The sequence below is a fragment of the Clytia hemisphaerica genome, unplaced genomic scaffold, assembly GCF_902728285.1.
Source record: "Clytia hemisphaerica strain Z4C2 unplaced genomic scaffold, Clytia hemisphaerica genome assembly, whole genome shotgun sequence".
NCBI classification, from domain to species: Eukaryota; Metazoa; Cnidaria; class Hydrozoa; order Leptothecata; family Clytiidae; genus Clytia; species Clytia hemisphaerica.
This window is the reverse complement of record NW_027104561.1, coordinates 1,427,318-1,444,320: the sequence shown is the minus strand read 5'-3', so window position 1 is coordinate 1,444,320 and position 17,003 is coordinate 1,427,318. Positions and strand designations below refer to the sequence as shown.

The 17,003-nt window shown below is 35.3% G+C and overlaps 2 protein-coding genes across 2 annotated transcripts; one reads left to right on the top strand and one right to left on the bottom strand.

The window, feature by feature from the left end:
* Positions 1-1,271: 1,271 nt before the first annotated feature.
* LOC136823298 (glutamate receptor ionotropic, NMDA 2C-like) lies at positions 1,272-7,939 on the top strand. The gene is made up of 5 exons (XM_067079479.1): positions 1,272-1,621; positions 2,404-2,927; positions 4,861-5,911; positions 6,191-6,354; positions 7,511-7,939. The coding sequence occupies exons 1-5, from the start codon at positions 1,295-1,297 to the stop codon at positions 7,917-7,919; spliced, it is 2,475 nt and encodes an 824-aa protein (XP_066935580.1). The 5' UTR covers positions 1,272-1,294; the 3' UTR covers positions 7,920-7,939.
* A 1,627-nt stretch (positions 7,940-9,566) lies between these two features.
* Positions 9,567-16,210, bottom strand: LOC136823300 (trypsin-like). Its single transcript, XM_067079481.1, has 10 exons — positions 16,183-16,210; positions 15,412-15,511; positions 15,127-15,212; positions 14,201-14,347; positions 13,476-13,583; positions 12,692-12,757; positions 12,016-12,243; positions 10,924-11,180; positions 10,334-10,433; positions 9,567-9,920 (listed from the first exon to the last, which is right to left on the bottom strand). The coding sequence occupies exons 3-10, from the start codon at positions 15,173-15,175 to the stop codon at positions 9,718-9,720; spliced, it is 1,158 nt and encodes a 385-aa protein (XP_066935582.1). The 5' UTR covers positions 15,176-15,212; positions 15,412-15,511; positions 16,183-16,210; the 3' UTR covers positions 9,567-9,717.
* Positions 16,211-17,003: the final 793 nt, after the last annotated feature.

Below are 17,003 nucleotides of genomic sequence, written 5' to 3'. Positions count from 1 at the left end.
TAATTTCTCATTTCTAATTTTGCAGCCTTACTTTCTCCAAAAAAGTCGACGTTCTTCTGGTGAAAAAGTTTTTGGTAAAAAGTGACGGAATTAATGGTGTTTTCATGATTGTTTCCGATTGTCAATGTTAGTGTTCTGAATCCTAAACTTACACAATCATATGGCATATAAGATATCACAAAAACTCATAAAATTTCAAAATTCTTCCCCTCTCCAAAAAGAAAATTTATTTAATAATATGGAATTTGTTCTTATTTTTTAGCTAGACAAATGCTGTGTATATTCCGTTAAGGCTGTGAATTTTCATCTAAACTTTGAAATAAAATTGAAGAAAATTAGCAACAAGGAACTAAATGTCTTTAGATAGAAACATTTCATTGTTTTGAAGGGCCAGGAAAGGGTAAAAATCCCTAAAGTACTGTTACTTTTGCTCAACATTATTTATTTATAAAGAAATTCTGTTATGGGATGGTAACACGAAAATACAAAATCATTTTCAAAAGAATTAATGAAAACATGATATTGAAATTAAATCAGAAGAGGGATAAATCATAAAAAATTTCTTTAAGGGGAAACATTATTGAAAATTAAGCAAAAATGATAATTTAAAATCAAATAGCGAAATAATTATGAATTTATAACTCAAAATAATATTAAGAATCGTATCTGAATTTTTCTCAGAAAAACAGAAATAAAAAATGGATGTGTAAGATCGTTTGTTGGAAGTAAGACTTGTACTTTGTTTTGATGACCTTTAAGATAATATTTTCCTTCTAGGAGAAAAAAATTAGGAAGTCACGTGGAGAAAATCTGGGACTTATCGAAGGTTGAAGAAAAGTTTTGGCCAATTATTTTGAACATGAATTCAAAATCTTTTTATATTTAAACTTTACTAGAAATAGTGGCTTAAAGTAAAAACAAATTTGATGATAGTTTAACCATGGTTTTCAATTTATACATACGGTTTGTATACGGACTATGATTTATTTTTGAACCAATGCAAATGAATGAGTCTCAAGTCTAATTTTTTTATGAAGATTATCTTCTTTTTTCAATTTTCTCTTAATATTCTAATTTTCTTTTTGTATATTTTTAATAGCATATATTTAGAACAAATTGGCTTTCCAAAGTTGGCACACAACGCTGTTTGAACGTTCATTTAACGTTAATGAGACGTCAGGGACGATAGATGGACGTCAAAATAACGTTGTGTGCCACCTGGGTTAAATCATGGACGTTTATGACTGAATTTCTGAATTTTATTTAGTTTCTAGCAAAATCGAAAGAATTAAAAATGAAAATCACTGCAAAATTCATATTCAATGTTTACATTTACACTGCATTTTGCTACAAAGTCACAAGTTCTTTGATTTCTTCAGTGCAGCACGAATGCTTCACTTTTATTCAAAAAGCAAAATCGTCAAACGAATTAAATTTTGTTCGTTTATCATACAATCACACCTCAGGTTACCATTTTCAATCTAACACAATTGATTATTCGCTGACGTCACTAACACGTGTCAAGGGAGAATCAACCAAGGAGGATTGTGGGATATGGATTGACAGTCATTATGATTTAATTCCATCTTTATTTAATACGTTGGAAACCAATGATTCACAGGTTTGACATTATATCATGGTAATTGGTAATTTAGGACACATCAGTCAGCATAACTAAGTTATAACACGTTCACTGCCCCTGCCGACCCCTCTTTCATGAGTCGAAAAATTGATCTCTAACCCTCCGAGGCTTCTGTGGCCTGAGTTTTACTTCAAATATCTTCGAATCAAATATAACATCGACACCGGATTTCACGAAGATTTCAGAAATGCAGTAAAAAAGCAAAGCAACAGTGTATTTTGACCCCTCTACCCGGGGAAGGGGGGCTACTTAGGGGAAATAGCTTCCGGGTATATGCGACCCATAAGGGTCCTTTTTCACACCCTCGAAAGTCTCTCAAATGGGTACAAAAACCATTAAAAATCAATCAATTGAGTCTTTGTAAGGGTTCCGAAGTTACGGAAATAAAAAATCTCAAAAGGTGCCAAAAATGCCAAAAAAAGTGGACAAAATTTTCGAAATTCAGTTTCTCTAAGAGTCGATTTTCGAACTTTGTTCTGAAAAATCCGTCATCTCGCAAACCTAGTATCGCCCCTCTACTACGAATATACTTGCAGTTGGCAGCGAACGTGTTAAACCATAAGAAAAAGCATATAAATAAGTTTTGGGCTTGAAGCATATTCAAACATAATTGGGATATAAAGTTACCAAGACCACAGTACATTATCACACGACGTCTAAGGGAATGAACCTCTCTTTTAGTAAAGAAGATCGGATCTATTTTTTTTTGGTTGGCTTCTATTGAAACGAATCCTAAAAGTATACTCCAACTTTTCTTGCAGGAAATGGCCTTAACATACAATACGGAAACGATACCAGAACCAGAACCATCTCTGGCGATTCAGCTGACCATTCAAACTATCCATGAACTAATTTTGAAACTTGAGACCAACACCATCTATATATTTTACGATCGTAATTTCAAAACACTTGTAACAGAGCTTAAGCACCATGTCCAAATATCGCACGAGAGGACTCTATTTTTAAAAGATTATCTCGTCGATATTGACTCCGTATCGGTAGCTTTGAAGCTAGCTTTCCAAGAGACTGTAAATCTAAACAAACGAGTTACCTATCTAGTTTTATGCAATGACTATACTACAAATACTATGATGGTCAAAGCAAAAGATAGTAATATGCTGGTGTTTGATATTATATGGATAACACAACTTCTTCGACATGTACCAGTACAGTTTGATCCCTTCTTTTATCTCAGCTTCCATGTCAATGGATATAGTGGAGATGCTGGTATGATGGAGAATAATGTTTTCATGTTGGGTGATGTTTTGAGACAAGTATTAAAGAGGTATGTATTTAATGTAGATCCTGGTGAAAACAATGTCAAACCAATTTAATCGGATTAACTTTCGCGAAATTAAAACTCGCAAAAATGCGTGAGACTCCTGGACTCGCGAAATTAAATCCACCGCAAAAAATTTTAAAATGAATTTTCAGCGGAGAAACCAGTTAAAAGTCTTCATAGTCACCACTATTTTTCAGCTGTTTTCATGCTTGTTCGCGAAGTTAAATCCAGATAATTTCGCGATTTTTTTCGCTCGCGAAATTTAATCCGATTAGAATAACGTTCAAAATATATACAGTAGAGTCTCTTTAACTTGAACCTCCATTACTCAAGTCACAACAAGATTTCTCGTCCCTTTAGTTAACAATACCTCATAAACCAATCTCTATAACTGGAAATTTCCTTTAACTCAAACAAATTTGTATTCTCCGTGCGTATTCGAGTTATCAAGACCCCATATATATAAAGTAGAGTCTCTTTAACTTGAAACTCCATTACTCAAGTGTATCCTAACACAAACAAGTTTTCTCAGTTTGAGACCCAACTGTATATAAAGAAAATTTGCGACCGCAGCGTCGAAGACGACATGAAGGTTTCTCTTTCGATAGCTATCTCCCCGAAGAGTAGGGGAGGTCGCCACTATTTCTTCCCGGATTGCACCCTTGATCCTTCCTTTCTCATTCTATCATGTTGATATTATACAATATTAGATGATATTTGAAGGGTGAAGCTGGGATGGCCAATTGTTACCTTAAGGGAACCATTTTTTGCGGGAACTAATTTTTGCGGTTCGCAGTTCAATATTTAATATTTAATATTTGCGGGAACTTAATTTTGCGGATTTCTCACTTGAAAGAAAATTAGAGCCGTACTGTGAATTATTCGACCTTTGTTTTCGCATTTGAAAATTTTGCGGGAACTTAATTTTACGGTTTGGGCCTAAATCCACAAAAACCGCAAAATTTAGCTCCCGCAAAAATTAGTTCCCTTAAGGTATTTAGTGGCAAAATGTATCCGACGTTCATTTAATTATAATGCTGATAATATATTCGTAACATTGTTCATCCGAATTAAATCTTTGGCTACGTGAGAGAATATTGGGCTAAGAGAAACTAGTATACTTTAGGCGTACAAACTTTCAAAGGCAAAAACTTTCGCGAGGTCAAAAAATCGCGAAATTTACGACATTTACTTTTGCGAGTTTGAGAAAAAAATGTTTTTCGCGAGCATAAACTTTCGTTGGATAAAAATGAGAATTTTTGAATGAAAATTGCCATAAAATTGAAAAATCTATCTTAAATTCGATAAAGACGGTTGCTCCTCTTCGACTTAAAAAAAGACATCAAACTATAAAAACATGCCGAAAATTTGATATTTATTACGATTTTGAGGTTTTACAGATTTCCAAATCTTTTGAGAAATTTTCGCAAGTATAAACTTTCGCAAATTGCCCTGTTAAGAATTTTCAAAGACATTTACTTTCGCGAAAAAGGCAAAATTCGCGAAAATCGCGAAAGTTTCTGCTAGGCCTAAAGTAGTTTTACAAATTTCTTTGTGACCATTTGTTTTGGAACAAAATCTTTTACATCATCCCCCCCCCTCCAAGAACATTGTACTGTGCATTTCTACACCCCTGTCTCGCAGCCCTGGTGGAACTTTTGTCCTCAGTGGAGATAAAAATTCCTAATGAATCCTAATGGGGAAAGAAATTCTATTGTTCCAAGGTTAAAAAACCCAGTGGGGGTGGTTTTGGGGTGCAACTTTTAAACATGGAATTTCGAGTGGGATGAAAAAGTCGATTTCCTAGTAGGGCTGAAATTCAAGGGTATTTTCCCACCGGGGACGAAATTTTTCCCAGTGGGACACAGGGGTGTATTTCTTCCAAAAATTTTCTTATAATTTTAAATAATCATTTTGTCCTTATTTTTATTTTTAGAGCAGAATTACCATCAAATATTGCTTATCAATTGGAGTCAAAAACAATTTCCGAAATTTCTCTTTACACAAATTCAAAGTGGAACACAATATTTGAAATGCGTTCAAATTTAACAACAACAGAAATGCTACAACAAAAAAGTTCAATAAATTATGAACTACACTCAACATTTTTAGGAACTACTCAACAATATGTTGAAGAGATATTGTTGAGAAACAAACCGATAAGAGTGGTATCGATTCCAGATGGTCCTTTCCTATTTGTTGATCAATCGCATTACCTCAAAGATGGCGTTTGCATGGCAAATACTGTCATATGCAGACAAACACTACAAAATGAGTCCAACACTACACGTACTTCGCAAAACGAATCCAACACCGTATGGATAAACACTTGTTGTTTTGGCTATACAGTGGATTTAATATCGAGCATTTCAAATTTACTGGATTTGAAATTTGAGATTTACCTTGTTGAAGACAATAAATATGGAGGATATGACCCAGAACACGGTACATTTAACGGTTTAATTGGTGACATCATAAAGCGCAAAGCTGACGTTGCTCTGGCCGGCTTAACTATCAACAGTCAACGTTCGAAATATGTTGATTTCACAACACCCTTTATGAGAACAGAAATCGGAATCTTAACATTAAAAAAAATTGAGAAAAATAAAAATTATTTCAATATGGATTTCATAGCAAATTTAGCTGAGGAGACTCAATATGCAATAATAGCGCTATATACGCTTTCATTATTCATCTTATGTGGCATTGATAACTGTGCATTGTATTTCAAAGACCAGTTTGACCGGAAATACCGTAACCGCAGACATGAGATGTACCCTGTTGCCGAGTGCTTTAGTTACATCTCTGGACTATCTTTCCAACGAGATTTAGGTGGAAAAAATCCACGCTCCTTTGGTGGACGCGTGACGGCAATTTTCTTTGCATTTGGTATGGTGGCTGTGAGTACGGTTTATACAGCGTCACTGACAGCCAGTAAGGTGGTGGTATCGCAACAAGCTGGTTTTAAAGGACTCAAAGATCCAAGGGTATGTTATTTTTTGACTCGGCGTCATTCTCTATTGGGAAATAGATAGACGGTTGTACTAGTCCACACTTTTAGACTAGTAAACCACGTCGTTGTATTTCGCTGCAGATTAAACTTGCAATGGGATCTATGTCTATAATGTTCACTGAATTTCCAATCTCCCGCAGCAATTTCTATTTTTTATAAGAACTCTTTATTATAAGCACTATTCCCACGTTCCTGGTTTAACCAAATTTCGGATCTCTTTGCGATTGAACATATATCGATTTTATTAATGTAGTTTGTCAATCCAACAGAGGATTTCAAATTCGCCACCAATAAAGATACCAGCATTGAGACATTTTTCGAAAAATCACCAGATCCATCTTACCACAGAATGTATCTATTCATGAGGAAATATAACGTTGAAACCGTTGATGAAGGAATCAATAAAGTGCTCAATGGGTAAGAATCTGGCAATCTTAGAAATAGTTCGTAACATTGGTGTTACACCATATGATGTATGTCGAAGGTTGTAGAGTAGATTTCCTATGTAGGATTTTAAGCCACTTATTTCCTACAAAGGGAGCCTCATTTTAGATCTGAAGTAACATTATCGCCAGAATTTGAAAATTTTTTGCCATCATCTGAAATGCGGCGCAAATTTTTAGGATTCACTTTTTCTTGGTTAAGGGCAAGGTTGAAGATTCACTCTAGCCTTCGGCTTGAAACTCAATGGCTACATCCTCTGCACATCTTCCATTGGAATAAGGCGGAAGCTCTTTAGGTGTTTTCATAGAATAGGGCGTGTTAACCTCGCTCCAGCGTATTTCCGGCTTTTAATGCTTATTGATAGCACACCTTTCTCAGGCTCTCAGGAAAGAAAAAGTGAAAATCCTCTAAAATGTACACCGTATTTTTTATGACGGATTGAATCTAGTGCTTTCTTTGTCTTCGAGTAGTACCTTTTTAAAAATCTAGCGGTAAATTTTACTGTCAATCCGGCATTTGTGTGAAGTTCGCGCCTCCTTTGGTAGGATTTATTGGCTTCAAATCCTACCAACGAGATTCACTTCTAGCCCTTCAGGCTTATACTTCATTGGGGGGGGACTCACAAGAGTGTCATCCATATCAGTAACGCAAATAAAGCCTTGGATACACGGGGGCGAGTTTGGGAATTCTCCGGAGTTCTTGTAGTTTTCTTTACTTTTATATGAGCTTCTAAACGCTACAATCAGTGACAAATTACTTGCCTCAAAAGGGAAATTCACCGGGAAGTTTTAAAACCACATTCGATTTGTAAGTGCTCTAAAGTAAGTTTAAAGGGTAGAGTTTTAACTCTGAGTTTTAACGCTAGACTTAAGATCTGAGGATCAAAAGTTCAGAAATGGTCCAGTAGGGCTTGAAATGTAGCCTAGCAACCAATAAATCCCTCCCAGATCGAAATAATGGATGAAATCAAGTTGAAGGCCTGAAATTGACATTCTCGCTCGAAATTCAATTTTCGAAAAATGGTAAATTAGCCAAAAGTACCAATATGTTATGGCACTGATTGTAGCTTTGACACTCTGAGATTCAAAGTTCCTTCAAAAAACATTTTAAAATTTTTATATCATTTCAGCCAACTCCAAGCATACCTTAACGAGTATACATTTCTAAACTACATGATTCCGAAACTGGGTCAATGCAAAGTTGTTCTTCACAGTAACACGGTTGGCGAATCGGGCTATGGAATGGCCGTTGGTAAAAACTCATATCTTAAACATGTTCTTTCACAGGCTATATTAATTTTAAGTGAGAAAAAAGAGTTGGCAAAGCTCGAGCAACGGTGGCTTTCGAATGTTTGCAAGACTGATGAAATTGACGCTAATGAGAAATTTTCGTTGAATTTTTTCGCTACACCTTTCATGTTTATTGCTCTCTTCGCGTGCCTACTCCACGGGAATAAGGCGGGTTCGTGGAGGTTAAAATTCTTGCAACGTTACAAATCATTTTCAGAAGCTCCTTTTGGGCTCAAACAAAGTGTATAACTAATTAAAATAAGATTCAGTCCAGGCAGATGTTTTTTCATTTTGAAATTTTGCGTAATTCGCAAAAATCCTCAATTTTGCGCTATTTTGATGACGTCATAAAAATTGAAATTCAAATAACTTTTGATAGAATCATCAAAATAATTTCAAACTTTCACCAAAGATGCATTTCAATGCAAATTTTCGAAAAATTTTCAAAAATTTTCAAAATCTTGATGACGTCAGCATTTTTTGAGGATTTTAGTTTTTTGCCTTAAAAGTGATGACGTCATCAAATTTCATAATTTTTTTTATTTAATTCTGAAAACATTATTGATATGCATCTTTGGTCAAAATTTGAAATTATTTTGATAATTGTATCAAAAGTTATTGGGATTTTAATTATTATGACGTCATCAAAATAGCGCAAAATTGAGGATTTTTGCGAATTACGCAAAATTTCAAAGTGAAAAAACATCTGCCTAGACTGAATTCTATTCTACTTAGTCATACGCTTTGTTTGAGCCCAAAATGAGCTTCTGAAAATGATTTGTAACGTTGCAAGCATTTTGACCCCGCCTTAATCCCCTTGAGTATGTGGATTAGGAGTATTAATTGAAAGATATGCGGATGAATTTTTCGTAAAGAGGAAGTTAAAGAAAGAGAAGAAAGAACACGAAGAGAAAAATCTGGGTTATTTGAATACGAGTGCATGGACTTTTAATGATGTCAGAGAAGGTTATTTACGTTAACATTTGTGGTGACGTGTAGACCCAGCGAACCGCGTTGTTGTATTTCGCTGCAGCTTACCCTTATTTTGGCTTTCCAGACCATCCTTCCAAGAAATATTTATAAGCGCTATTCCTGCACTCCCGTGTCTTCGGAAAGGCAGACGCTTGTTTAAGTCTGTGATGTGATGTGGAAAGGAGAGTCATTCGAGCATTCTACAAATAAGGAACTTGATTTATCAGCCTTAAAATGGAAAGTAGCGCTCACATCTAAATTGTGTAATTGGCAAAGCTATGAAGAAGAAACACAACATAAATGGTGCAAACGTCGTAACGTTGAAACAATGAGTTAGTTAGAAATAGAACTTCCGTAGGTGACAAAATGAGACTATAGATTGTGGCGATCATATTTGCTGAAAATGAATGTTTATTATTTTTGCACTCAAAGCTATTTTCACGCTCCATAACTTACAAACTGATGTGGTGTAAAACTTTTTTTTAAATCCATTAAGCGTCCAAACACACTTTTTTGGGAAAATCATCCTAAAATATTCTTACGGCATTCTTAGGTTAGGACCCTAATCAGATTACATTTAACATTTAATACATATGTCTAAAAGATAACATAAAATGGCATTTTTGTGAAAGGAGTGAGCCTTAAATATTGACAATTCATAATTGAAAATGCTCTAGAAAATGGCATTCTTAGCTTCAGTTGCGAAATTCCATTTTGATGATATTCTTAACATATTCATCATGATTATATAAAGTATATTCTTATAAAAAAAGTGCATAGTGCTAAAAAACGACGGATGATTGTTGGGACAAGGTTGTATACAAATTGCATTACTTACTGTGGAAGAACAAGATAGAGACACTTAAAATGTAAATCACAGTCGTATAAAAACCGTGAGTACCAGTCAGGAAAAATGCAGTCAGCTTTCAATAATATATTTTCTATTTGGTCTTTCAATATTTTGACATGTAATAAAGGCAAGATAAATTATATCAGACTATATCTAAGATACCCTAAATCTTTCAAAAAGCAGCCCAATTTTTTTAATAGTATATTATTTTCCTGGTTAATTGGATTAGGCAAAAGCTTTTTGTGTGATCCATTCAGTAACGTATTGCGTACGCGCGTACACGCCATACGAGCCTTGGCGGGCGCAACCATTACCCCATGAGACAACGCCCCATAAAAACCATACGTCTGCATTATTGACACGCTTCTTACACACCAATGGGCCACCAGAATCACCTTGGCAAGAATCAACAGCTTTCTTGTCGTATCCTGGAAGATTAAATGTTTTTTCGATTTAGTTTCTTCAAAAATTCCTTCTTTTTGTCCCTTGAAACATGGGAAAAATATTTAGCCTTAAGATTGCTCAGTCTGTATCAAAGCTCTAGTTTAGACGGTCCACTTTTCTCCGAGCCTATTCTAATTGTGAATTAAAGTTGGCAAAAAGTTTGCTGTCTAAAGTCAATCTGTTACCCTCTTTTGACAATGTCGTTTTTCAATCCTTTTCAAGCAAAGATTTTAACTGCTGACTGTCTGCCCCCTTTCTGCCTACTCTAACAATTAGAATAGGCCAGGGCCGAAAGTTGGCCGTCTAAACTAGAGCAAACTCTTTTTCAATTAATTTTTACAAGAACATTTTCGAATTTACAAGCCCTCACTTTGTCAATTAGTTTCATATGTCATACCTGCACAGGTCATTCTTGAGGTGATTGGGTAACTCATATGACTGAATGCTTGCTCGCAAGTTGATTGGTCAATCAATGGCACTTTCGCTTGTTGCAAAATCTAAAATGAATACGTACACCAGTAGATCATTTTTTCGCACCTTTTTGAATGCATTCTTGTATTCGTAAATTTTTGGAATAATTTCATTTCATAAAGGTATTTGAAATCTCAGTTTTGTGAGTTGAAAAGAATCAATACATAATTTTGTTCTTTTGAGTCTAATTTTTCTTGGCATCGAAAGCGTTAAAAATAAGCAATACAGTGGAATCTCTATAAGTCGAACAAGTACAGGAAACAGAAATTGTTCGATTCAGGGAAATTTGAAGATATGGAGTAAGGTTTATGAAGCATTGTTAACTGAAGGGACAAGAAAACTTGTTCGAATTAAGGAAACATTTGACTCCACTGTGCTAATATTTCTAATATGGCTTAGAAAATGTTAATTATTAGCCCATGGTCACGAGAATTTAATTTTCAACATAATTAAGAATGACAACAGTAGAGTACTATATAAATTTGCTCTCTTTTTTTTTTGCAATGTGTAACAAACCTTAGGACCAGTCAAATCATGCTCTTTCAACAATCCCCATCCAGAGATCCAACATTCGGTGCCCACTGGAAAACTAGTTTTTGGTCCGGGGATACATGCCGGTCGTACCCGATCATTGAACGATGCTTTACGGTCTAACTTCAATAATGCGAAATCATAATCGTGGTTTTTGTTGGCGTCGTATTTTGGATGCATGATGAGTTCGGTAACGTTGAAGCGTTGTTCCCAACCGTTTGAAGAATGAATGTCATGTTCAGCTGAAATGATTTGGAAATAATCGTGATATTCATGATGTAATGTTTTATAGGGACAAAGTCCCCAAAAATGACCGGGTGTTTGCAACTACGTAAGTTTAAATTTACTAATGAAACTAGTATCAAACAGTCGGGCTTTTTTGGGTGTGAGCTCTGTCTGACTCTTTAAGCTTGGGTAGAGTACGAGGTACGTAGTTTAGAGTACGAGTTTATTTGGTATTGAAAAATCAAGCAAAGCACTGAGTATAAGCCCTATAGCATTGCGTAAATTTCCAGTTCAACGAAAAGGTACACCTTTTCACCTTTTCAAATCAATAAAATGGGCTTTTCCAGAAAAAAACCGTATACCTCCTGTTGAGGAGCTCCAACCTTTTGTGAATTATCCCCTTGGAATTCCAGGCAATTTTAGGATCATACCCCTCTGGAATTCCGAATTTTTATAGATTTTCAATCATTACCCCCATGGAATTCCACTTATTTTTGACGGATTTTTGTCTATTGCTATGGAATTCCACTGCATTTCAAACCATACCCCCTTGGAATAGAAATGGACTCCTTAACAAGGGTGCACGGTTTTTTTTCTGGAAAAGCCCAATACAACAGATTTTATTTTCATTATTTTGAAACTTTACTTAATTTTTGGTTAAGCGTCAAAATAAGACAGCGAAATCCTTATGACATGTTTGGAACCGAAATATCGTCCTTTTTTCTTCAAACACCGAATAAAGACGGGAAAAAGGCTAATTCCGTCACAGCGTTAAACCCGTATCCCTCCAACTCCAAGGGGTCTAAATATAAAAAAGCCTTTTGATTTTTCAAATTGAAGAAAAACGCTCACCTAATCTCATCCAATAACGTCCGGCCACTGGATCTGCTTCAAAACAATGAGCGGCACTCAAAACCCACTCGTCATTCAACAAAGTGCCACCGCAGTGTGCTCCAGGGTTAGCAGTATTGTACAAGTAGTCGATATTTACTTGCCAAGGCCAATCTCCTGGTCTAGCTTTTGTGCCACCGACAATTCGAGTATGTGACGGTCCTTTGTGGCCACAATTTTTCTGTAAACCTGTTCAAAAGGGACAATGTGAGGGGACTGAATTCTTCTAGTTCCTTCACACGACGAATTCCGTTTGCTATCTACAATCATGGACAAAATATTTGAGACGAAGGGGATTTCCCTGCGAAATTTTAAACACCACAAATGAATTTTAAGCGCGTTAAACTACAGTTGGAAAGTAGAGTTTTAACTTTGAGTTTTAACACGAGACTTAGATCTCAGGATTTAAAAGCTCAAATTCGCTCCAATAAGACTTGGAATATAGCCCAGATATGCATTAATATTCAATGAAAGAAAGTACACTTCCACTATTATAGTAATTCTCGCCCGTACTTTAAATTGAAAAAATACACTAAAATCTCAATATCTTTCGACCATGATTGTAGTATAGAACAGATTGAGCATACCCTACGCGTACAAGAAGTGAGCTTGAGAAAAAAAGATACACACGCCTTACCTTTACCAGCGGGGCCAGTGTATGGTTGTGTGGGTTGGGTGGTTGGTGGTGGAGCTGTGGTGATGTCTAAGAAATAAAAGAAGATAATCTCGATAAACTATCAGTCATTTATTAGTGGGCAAGTTTGTTCGAACTTATCCAAGATAAGTCGAATACAAGAATTTCGTAGGCTTTTCGGGAGATTTTTTGGATAAATAGTTATATTTAAGATATCTCTTATATATTTAATATATCTCTTATATATCTAATATATCTCTCTATATTTAAGTCCTCGCAACATTCAGGTTATTTTTATACTAAACAGTCTCTATCGTATACGCATGGATTTTGAATACAGTCGACTATCACTAATTTGGTTTTCAAGAGACCGAAAATTTTCTACGTATCAGAGAAAGATTCATATTTTGAGTTTCTATCTGAGAAAACCGATATTTCAGTTCAGATTACTGGATTGGGCTTTTCCAGAAAAAAACCGTATACCCCCTGTTGAGGAGGTCCATTTCCGTTCCAAGGGGGTAAGGTTTGATATGTGCCGGAATTCCATAGGGAGATACAAAAATCTGTCGAAAATAACTGGAATTCCAAGGGGGTAGCCTTTTAAATTTTACTAAAATTCAGAATTCCAGAGGGGTTTAAACCTAAAATTGCCTGGAATTCCAGGGGGTTACAGCATTTCCAGCCACAAAATGGTGGACCTCCTCATCAGGGGGTATACGGTTTTTTTCGGGAAAAGCCCATTACAAGAAGAATCAAATAATAGAATGAGTTGACTATAGTAGCTTACGACAATAGTTGCACGTCAATTTGCATTCAGCTTGCACGTAATCAAGATAATCAGCATGGTTGCAATAATCTTTGTATGAACTGCACCAAGGACTTTTGTCTTGACAAGCTAAAGAAATAATAAGTGCAAAATCTCACTTTAAATGCTGATTTTAAACACAAATGACCTTTAGGATTTTGTCTAAACTTCAATGTTCAAACTTTATTATACTACAATCCACGAAGAAGTTTACAGTACTGGAAGATTCAGTGATCCGATCAGATCCGTCCCGATGAATAACCGGCTTAATTTTAGGCCCTGGTAAGATAATGAGTAAACCCGGTCAAAATTGACTGAAACTCTCTACCCCGATCAAAACTGGGAAATCTATAGTTTTACTCAGATCAATAACCGTATCACATAGTCTTGAACAGGTCAACCCGCAGTCAAAGTTGAAAAAGAAAAACAATTTGATGAATTCAAGGAAAACCCGAGTCACTAATGCTTCAAGATAAATTTTCCCTACCTGCTCGGTGTGAATCGAGTTAAGATTTCTCACCCCAGTGAGTTTTTGAGATCTCAAATTCAAACCCGGTGGAATTTTACTTTTTTTCGTACCCACTCCGTTGGATTTCAAAACTTCACCGGGTCACTGATACAGGGATATTTACATAGAATGATTTGAATTTTGAATGTGTGATGTTCATTTTAACCGTGTATTTGTCTTGATAATTTCAATCTCTCACCTGGAGGTGCAGTAGGAGGAGGTGAACACAATAGACAAGTCATAGGGCAATTTGCTGACATGTATGTAAACCATTGATTTGTTGGGAAACAGTAACCAGCGCTAGCCCATTGACTGCAGTAAGCAGATTTATCTGCACAATTTTGAGCTAAAAATAAAACGATAGAAATAAATTGTAAATCATTTGATTCGTCATGCCTGAAAGTTCAAAGTCTACAATTTCAGTCCGAGGGATTAGTAAAAAGGGAACGATTTCCAAACTTTAGGAGTAAAATTGGTAAAAATCGCTCAACTGTGGGAAAAGTCATACGGGTACGCGAGTCAATACGCTTTCTATGGATTGATGTTTTGGTTCGGACGTTCCCGTCATCTAGCAAACCTAGTACCCATAGTAAGTAAATTTTGAGACCGCAATCGAGGGCGATCAAAGACTCCCCTTTTGTATTGTTATAAGGTAAGGGAGGGCACCAATTCTTTTCCTTGATTTCTTCACTTATGACGCGGCATCTATTTAGGGGGGGGGGTTTGTACTTTTACGGTGTGACGGGATTGGCCCTTTTTTAGTACGGTATTACGGGATTTGACGAAAAAAGAGACGGGAAAACGGTATTTTAAAATCAGACGGTGACGGTATTTAGGCACATTTTTTGCCCTGTACAAGCCGGTGTGACGGTGTTATTATTTTTTCAATTTTTCGGGATTCCGGGATTCAGCAAAAATTTTGACGGGAAAACGGTATTTCGAACCCCTACAACCCCCCCCTATTTAGACTCAATGCAGCTTAATTTCGTTCTTGACCCTTTTTACTCCAATTTGGTTCAAGAAATCTCTTGCAAGATCATTAAAACAGGAATGGGATTTAGTAGGAAAAGAAGTACAGAAAGGGGATACAGAGATGTAAGTGATATATAAACAGGCTTTACTTACCGGTTACTATAGAGGGTAAAGCCAAAACAAAAAGCCACATAAAACCCATGGCAAATGCTTCTTGTACAGATCAATTTCAAAAGTAACTAAAAATGAAGAATGATCAAATCTTTGACTTGGTAACTCAAAAATTTAACTTTTGAATACATTCTTCCCACGCCTGGTTATTTCGAGCTTCATATAATAACGAGTATTTTTGAAAGGTTTAACCCTATTGGTTATATTCATTGAAGCTGAATAAAATATCAGCCAATCATTTGCAATCTTGTATGAAGTTAAACCTGCCTGTTTTATTTATTCAGCTTGTTTCAGCCTTTTTCGTCAACTTCAACACAACTGAATTTGGTTATTGACACAACCTGTGTCAATCTGACATTTTTTTCGGCTAAAAAGAAACAGAAAAATGATCATTTCATATCATTCGTGTTATAACAAATACGGCAAAATACAAGAAGTCATTTTCCCATGCCAAGTTAATTTGATTAAGTTAGTGTGCAAATTTAATTATCCTCAAATGATAAATAACAAGGGGAGGGGAAGTTCTTTTTATAAGAACATCCAAAATTTTTGAAGCCTCCGGATGTTCTTAACTTTTTGAGTTTTAAGCCTAAAAATATTCTTAGCATGTTCTTATTTTCCCAATTTTGTGAGTATTTTTGTCCATTTCTTAAGAAATCGGGTGTTTTAGAGCCCCCGAAGCCTTAAAATGTTCTTAACTTGCTCTTAACATTTTGGCCATCTAAAGTTCTTATATGGTTTGTTCTTATATAAAAAACGTGTATTGTTCAAAATATTTAGAAAATTACGATCATCTTCCACATTTACATGCATAGATAGATTTAGAACAGAAAAATTCCCAATTTATAAATTTATAAATACGAAGCGTGCAACCAAACTCAACCACCCAAAACTTTGACAATGTATTGAATTTCGCGGACAAAAGACTTCAACACCTGACTTGACGAACATCTCTCAGCAATGAAAGAAAATGAAATCACATCTCTCAGCCTCGTTTAAAAACTTAGCTATTATTTTATAAATATCCAGCTTTTCTACCTTTATTGAGGTACTGCAATTTTACTATCTTTCTCATCTTATTGAAAGGGGTATGTTTATCCTTGTTAAATGATGTATTGTGGTGTTGTGTTTTTCTTTATGACGTGGTTCTAAATAAACAAAAACAAAACATTTGTCAAATATCTTGGGAAAGTCATCGCATCCGTTGCTTGTCAATTATTTTCTGTTCATATTTTCAAACAAAGTGAGAATTTTAGATTTTGAGTATTTTCATTTTCTAGATTTCGTCGTTAATGACCTCATAATTTTCTTTTTATACACGCTTTTTTATGTAAGCATGACGTTTTTTTATGTAATCGGGGAATAATGCATACTTAACTTTTTTGGGAAATTGATCCTGGAATATTATTACGATATTCTTAGGTTAGGATCCAAATTCAATTTATATTCAACGTGTAATGCATACCTGAAGCATAAAATGGCATTTTTTACAGTAGAATATACTCTAAAATTGATTCTTAAGTTCTGTTGCCGAATTTCATGATGGTCAATTTCAATAAAATATTCATATGTTCTTATAGAGTGCATTCTTATAAAAGAAGTGTGTAGTTCTGTGTAAATCAAAATACATGTTTTTTATAAGAATACATTTTTGAAACCTTCGAATATTCCTAACTTTTTTAGTTCTAAGCCAAAAATGTCCTTTACATGTTCTTAATATTTTCTCCATTTTTTGAGTATTTTTGTACATCTTCCTAAGAAATTGGGGTTTTTTAGAGCCCCAAAAGCCTTAACCCTATTGTTATCAATCTTTTTCCAGCGAGCTATTAACAAAAGAGCGCCAGGACGGCGGAAGACAC

What these genes read in the sequence shown, in the direction of transcription:
- LOC136823298 (XM_067079479.1), top strand. Translation starts at nt 1,295, where the DNA reads ATGAAAATCACTGCAAAATTCATATTCAATGTTTACATTTACACTGCA. An exon ending in TTGAGACAAGTATTAAAGAG is followed by an intron (nt 2,928 to 4,860) that starts GTATGTATTTAA and finishes TTTTATTTTTAG; the next exon opens with AGCAGAATTACCATCAAATA. An exon ending in ATCAATAAAGTGCTCAATGG is followed by an intron (nt 6,355 to 7,510) that starts GTAAGAATCTGG and finishes ATATCATTTCAG; the next exon opens with CCAACTCCAAGCATACCTTA.
- LOC136823300 (XM_067079481.1), bottom strand. Translation starts at nt 15,175, where the DNA reads ATGGGTTTTATGTGGCTTTTTGTTTTGGCTTTACCCTCTATAGTAACC. An exon ending in ATTGACGTGCAACTATTGTC is followed by an intron (nt 12,758 to 13,475) that starts GTAAGCTACTAT and finishes TTTATTTCTTAG; the next exon opens with ACATCACCACAGCTCCACCA. An exon ending in ACGTTATTGGATGAGATTAG is followed by an intron (nt 11,181 to 12,015) that starts GTGAGCGTTTTT and finishes AAATCATTTCAG; the next exon opens with CTGAACATGACATTCATTCT.